The 6,643-nt window shown below is 45.3% G+C and overlaps 1 protein-coding gene across 2 annotated transcripts in view; it reads right to left on the reverse strand.

The window, feature by feature from the left end:
- Window positions 1–3,139, reverse strand: part of POC1B (POC1 centriolar protein B) — a 30,412-nt gene extending 27,273 nt beyond the window's left edge. Inside the window, exons 1-2 of one of the 2 annotated variants that reach the window (XM_082241010.1) lie at window positions 3,016–3,139; window positions 584–668 (exon numbers count right to left, since the gene is read on the reverse strand). In XM_082241010.1, the coding sequence (XP_082097136.1) occupies window positions 584–668; window positions 3,016–3,108 (178 nt within the window). In that variant the 5' untranslated portion in view covers window positions 3,109–3,139. Of the gene's footprint in view, window positions 1–583; window positions 669–3,015 lie in introns of those variants that run through there. The other variant, XM_082241011.1, reaches the window with a different exon arrangement.
- Between the last annotated feature and the right edge of the window lie 3,504 nt (window positions 3,140–6,643).

A 6,643-nucleotide genomic window follows, 5' to 3' on the forward strand; every position in this document is an offset into this window, starting at 1 on the left:
GTGCAACTGAAACAAAGCCTGCAATTCTGTGTGCATTTCCTTGAACTCAACTGAGCATATTGTTTCTCAGTAAACAGGGTGTGGTGCACATTGCAGAGCAGCAATCCTATGCATGCTTATTCCAATAAGTGATTCACCCTCAGATAAAATGTGCATGGCCTTACAGCCTTACAGTGCATTCTCAAGGTCACCCATAGTGCAATCCTAAAAACATCTACCAACAATAAGTCCTCCTGAGTTCAATGGGACTAACTCCCATAAGTGTGTACAGTATTACAGCCTTAAAAGACTAGTTACCCAACACTTGCACTACCCTCCCAAACTTGCAATCAAGGCAAATAAAAGTACCCCAATAAATGCAGAGGGAGGGCTCTCATTTTGATACCTGGTGTTTTCGTTGGGAAATATATATTTGCCGTTAATACAGTCCTTAACTCTGAAGTGTTGAAGACAAATCATTTGGGGCAGAATTCCAAGGCATTCAGCCTCATATTTACAACTGCCCAACAGGCAAATAACTTATGGAATATCCAAAAAACCACACAAATCATTTGTTCATTTATGCTTCAACAAGTAAGCTTACCAAGTGCTCTAGTAGTTGGATTGAAGGCAACACAGGTGACTGCATCTTTGTGGCCTTTAAAATGACGGATCAAAACCGGATCTTCCTAGAGGAGAAGAAACCTTCTGTGGTTTTCAAAGTTTACTTCAAGCAGTCACCTAATCTGATCATTGAATTGCTTCAATCAATCAATCAATCAATCAAATAGTACAATCAAGCTGTTAGTGCCACAAGAGTTAAAGACCTGGTTTGCACATAACACTTAGCAAAAATATGAAAGCTCCTGGAAATGAGATTGCAGCTGTTTTGTCCTCTTCCATGCCTGCTGCTGCAAGCTCAGCTGTGGTTTGGCTTAGTGCGTTGTCTAAACCCAGGGCTCATAGTTATAGCCAAGCCTTGTTGTATGGCTTCTCATTCTGCTATTTTTAAACAAGCCAGCTATAGAAACAGAACAATGATACCTTGTAACAATAAACTTAATACATGAAATAAATGTATTAACCTCTGTAGAAGCATGCTTTCTATTCTGTAAAAAAATCAATAAAGGTGTCTGTTCTATGAAGAAATAATTCACTGTCTCCCTTCTCTTACTCTCTAATTGTTCGGTCAAGTCATTTTTGAAGCTACAGTAAAGGTAAAGGTAAAGGTACCCCTGCCCGAACGGGCCAGTCTTGACAGACTCTGGGGTTTGTGCGCCCATCTCACATCTATTGGCCGGGGGCCAGCGCTGTCCGAAGACACTTCCGGGTCACGTGGCCAGCGTGACAACGCTGCTCTGGCGAGCCAGAGCCGCACACGGAACGCCGTTTACCTTCCCGCTGGTAAGCGGTACCTATTTATCTACTTGCCCCCGGGGGTGCTTTCGAACTGCTAGGTTGGCAGGCGCTGGGACCGAGCAGCGGGAGCGCACCCCGCCGCGGGGATTCGAACCGCCGACCTTTCGATCGGCAAGCCCTAGGCGCTGAGGCTTTAACCCACAGCGCCACCCGCGTCCCCTACAGTAGTGTGATGCTAATAGAACTATGCTAATAGAATGCTAATAGAATAGCTAATAGATGCTAATAGAAGCTACAGTAGTGTGATGCTAATAGAACTTTCTAAAGAGTAATGTTTGAATAAATATGTGTCGGACTACACTGTTAGGCACACACTATCAATGCACCTTTCCAGTCAGCAAGGTACAAGATTCTGCCCAGCAAGGCTTTCTGTACCTGTCCAGGTGGTCATGTGAAACAAGAACTGAGGTGTGCATGGGGTGTGTGGGATGGAAGAGCACAGTTCTGGGACTCCCCACCGCACTTCAAGCAACAGCAGTGACATAATATCACCGGCCCTCCTTCTCTGGCTAGTGAGTGAAAGGATAATGAATATTTCAAGTTAGCATAAGAGCATAATAGCCCTTCAGGATCAGGCCAGTGTCCCATCTAGACCAGCACCCTGTTTTCACAGTGACCAACCAAATGCCCACCAGGAAGCCTGCAAGCAGGTCCTGAGAGCAACAACACACTCCATTCCTGCGGTTTCCAGCAACTGGTTTTCAGAAGCATTATAGCCTTATCCTCCTTGAACTTGCCCAATCCTCTTTCAAAAGCCATCCCAGTTGGTGGGCCATCACCACTTTGTGTTCACTTCTTTAAGGGAAGCATGGAGGAAGCCAGTGGGCGAAAGAGGTGGGTGGGTGGGTGGGTGGGTAACAGCCATCCATCAAGGGCTAGGCGCTTCTTCCTTTTGGTGCAACTCCTACCCCAAGCTAGCAGCTGAAGCAGGCACCACTTCTTTCGCAAGGTCGCTAGCATTTATTTTCTTTTTCAATAGTTTTATCAAAGATTTTGTGTGTGTGTTACAAAATAATACAAATAGGTTGTTTGCATTTCTGATCAAAAGATGAACTTCTGCTGGCTGCAGATCTTTGTTTTTGTTTATATATGTGTGTGTGTGTGTGTGTGTGTGTATATATATATATATATAAATTTTTTATTAAATTTTCTGTTTTACAATTTAGAATACTCATTTAAACATCCTTAAAATATCAACGACTTCCCTTTCCACGGTTCATTTTACAAATCATAAATCCCTGCGCATTTTACATAAACTAAATCATTCAGTATTCCATTATTACATCCATCACAATTTATTTACACTGTTGAATTTATCTCAATGCTGTGTTTTCAATGGCTGAAGATCTTTGTATGTGTCTCCATGCTGCACCTCCTACAAGCCACGAAGGAAGCACAAAGGATTTCCCCTCCCAGCTCATCGCAGCCAGCAGCTCTGCTAACATCGCGGGGCGGGGATTGAACCCGGGGCTTCCCGTGAGCCCCCGCGCCTCGTTCACTACACCCGCCGACGGAACTCCCCGCGACAAGGGAAACAACGACGGGGAAGAGGACCCGCGCCCTGAATGGCCAGCGTCGCTGCCGGCTGCCCAGGGGACCCGCCCTAGACTCTCCTACCAGCGCCGCCGCCGCCATCGGCCTCCCGGGGCCTCCGCTCTCCCGGCCAACCACCTTCCGCGGCCCTGTCAAAATCCCCGCTCTCCAGACCATATCAGTCGAGTCCCGACCCAAGGCTGGCCCAGCCTCACCCGCGGAGATAGGCGGGCGCTCGAGGCGGGGAAGGGAGGAGGGAGAAGAAGAGCGAAGAAGCCGAGCTCGCCCATCCATGCCATCGGCGTTCGACGATCCCTTAAAGGGGCCGGCTTTCTCCGAGGAAGCGGAGGCGGTTGCCTAGTGACGGCGCGCGCGTCGCGGAGCTTTCGCAATTGGGGGGGGGGGGGAGAAGAACGCAAAGAGGAAAGGGCAAGGCAACGTCACCTAGAACTACGGAGTGAAGCGAAGAGTTGTAGGCCCCGACTAAAGGGGGTCTCTGGCGGGTGCGCTTCGGCCTGAGGAGCAGGTGAGAGTGACGTTAGATCAGTTAAGAAGTTCAGAAAAATCGTACTTCATGGATCTGGGAAGGGGGGCAACTTTTTCTCAGTTCCCTGCTGGGGAAATGCAGACGCACCTATGCATATATGTGCACATCCACATCTATGTCTACATGCAGAGGAAGCTGGAGAAGTTAAAAGGTATGGTATCACGGATGTGCAAGGCTTTCTTTTCTCTTTGCCTTAAGCATGCAAACAACGCCACCACAACGCACTTCTGATATGTGGGAAGAGCCTGGAATCTCTTGCATGCAAAGCGGTTGCTGTGCCATTGAGCTTAACAATGTGGCTGTCCAGTCTAGAATTATAAGGCAGAAATTCACCAGGACCAGTTTCCCCCCAGAAAAAGCACCAGCTCTTTAGTTCTTGGCGCAGAAGTTTGCAAACAGGGATTGGGGAGAGGGAGTGGCAATCCCACCCCCCACTGAAATTCTATGTCCATTATGTGTTAAATCGAATTAACATTTATATTCTCCATTTCCATGCTAAGCTGGGTAAAGTTCACCGCAAAATCGTTTTCTGAAAGAACAAGGGCTTTGACACTAAGAAAAAAAGTGATCGCAACAGCGGCTTGCTTTGGCCACCATGATGCACGCAGGGTTTAGATTAAGATTTGTTATTTCCAGCTCATTATATAAGTTTTTAAAACTTAAAACTGTAGTGTAGTTAGCCTACCCGAGTGTCTTGCCAGCTAGAAAGGCTGAATTGGTGTTCATCCTCAGAGACTCACTACACCAAGAACAGTAATACTAGGGGACCCAGAGGCAATCTGCTTGTGGGGCATGACAAAGAGCTCACTCACACCAATCCTATGAGGTGGGGCAAGCTGGGAGGCACTGCTTCTTATATTTAGTCCTTGATAGACTAAAAGGAAAGGTGGTGTAGAGATCCAGAGTTAGAGTAGTTATAATGATCTGAGCTATATACTGATCTGAGCTGATACTATCCCAAATCCCCGACTTGTTACAAGTAGCCAGAGCCCAATCTTCAATTCCCAGCATCTCTCCTTGAAAGTTTGGAGGGTGGGAAAGCAAATTTGTTGGGTAACATTAACATGAGCAGCTCCTGCAGCTGGGCAAAATATCAGAGTTCAAAATAGAAAGATCATGTTTATTTAAATCAGTAGAAGAAAAGGGAACAAGCTTTAAAAGAAAGCACATATAACTAAAGCAGTCCAAACTATTTACGAAAAATATATATTCATGCAACAGCAGCATAGGTTCATCCTACGCAAGTTAAGGCAGTCTTCGTCAACCTTTCGTTCAGTCCCCAGATTATGATGCAGCACAACTTCTTTTATCTCTGACCATTGGCTGGGAATGATGGGAGTTACAGCCCAGCAATATCTGGGGATCCAAGGTTAAAAAGGGGAGAGACAAAAAAACACTGGATCCTCACTCCTTTTATCACAGGAAATATCTGTGGCAGGATCGGACTGGTAGGGTCCAGGATCCTAGCAGCAGGTGGAACTAGAGCAAATGGCAGGCAGAGCCAACTAATTCTGGCTTTGTCCACATCTTCCTCCATGGTGAGTTTTACAGGGATTAAGGAGGAGGAAGTTGACAGCCAGGCATCCCACCTCCAGCTATTTGCAGGAAAGAAGACAGGCAGGTAGGGGGCTGGCTGAAGATATTTTGAAGGTGTGGCAGTACCGTATCTGCCCTTGTGGTCAGGGCAGAACCCCACTGGGTTCCATTGAAAGGCGTTATAATTTTTCTACAATTCCTGAAAATTCTCAGCTTGGTGTCCAACATCTTGTAGCAGCAAGTCATGTGAAACAGCTTGGACAAGTTCCACCACTCTGTCAGCTTACACAGAAGACTCCTGTACTCACTTCTTCCTTCTGCTGACAATCATCAGCATGGGATTTTGATGAGGTGACTCTGCTCCTTTAGGAACAGCACCGTTCAAAACTTGAGTCACCATCTCAGCAGGAAAACTTTCCTCCAGTGCTCAGATGTCATTTGACAACATTTGCCTTAAATGAATTCATCATGAAATTGTAAAGAATTGCACACTTCCACCTCTTTTCACACCACCAATTCTTTTGTACAGATTGTGGACAATTTCAGGGTGCCCATTCTGAATGGAGAATTGCCAGAAAGAAGTATGCTGCTTTCTGTACACACATGACTGCAATGGCAATGCATCTACAGCAAAATTTTGTTTCAAACGAACTTAACATTAGGAGATCAATGGCTATGCAACTGAAGTAAGAGGTCGTAATATAATGATTCTATCCCTCCCCCAAAAAACACCTGGGCACAAAGTAAAAAGAGTACCCATTTTACTGCAAGTTCCCTAAAGCATGCTGGGGGGAAAAACCCTACAAAATTTACACTGATTTAATCATCGTTATTAAATTTATTACCCACCCTTCACCAGCAGGTTCCATAGCAATGCATAGCTAGTCCCATTGACTATTCACTGTTTCATACATTGTTAACCTAAGATCATGAAACATCTGAGAACTGCTGCTGCTGCAGATATACCTGCCTGTACCAAGCTTGCCAGCAAACACTGCCCGCAGACCTCCTACATGTTAGGGAGATAGGCATCCTGTTTTCGCCACATGGTCTCCTTCCACCTCCACAAGGTAGGAAGTTCAGGCAGCACAGGTCTAGAAAGGTTTGTCCTAGACTGAAGCAAGAGACCACTCAGGCAGGCACCCTAAGGTGATCAGAGGGAAACAGTATATAACTGCATCATAAAATGACATAGCGCCTTTCACAGACTTTATAGTCAGGAAAGACAGCTTCAAATGATTCATTTCTGGCGTCACTCATTTGTTGCATGGAGCATTTGTAAGCCAAAGAAGAAGAAAAACAGCCTGTGTTCAAATATTATTATTTTATAGATCCCCACCATTCCTGACCAAGTACTGTGAATGAAAAACCAGTATGTATTCTTGTGTTGTGATAAGAGCTAGAAGTTTACATTCTGTAAATGTGCGGTTCATGTTATTAAAAAGTGCAATTAATATTTATCACATAGTTTCTTTTATTTGCCATACATGCAATAACTTCAAAAGGAAAAGAAGATCAGGGGGGGAAATGCAGCTCTTTCATGCCAAGATGCAAGAGGATTCCTTGTGAACAAAACTGTGTTCACCACTATGCATCAAATCAAATCAAAACTTTATTAGCAAAGCCAAC

Source organism: Podarcis vaucheri, assembly GCF_965113315.1.
Source record: "Podarcis vaucheri genome assembly, chromosome: 10".
Taxonomy (NCBI): Eukaryota; Metazoa; Chordata; class Lepidosauria; order Squamata; family Lacertidae; genus Podarcis; species Podarcis vaucheri.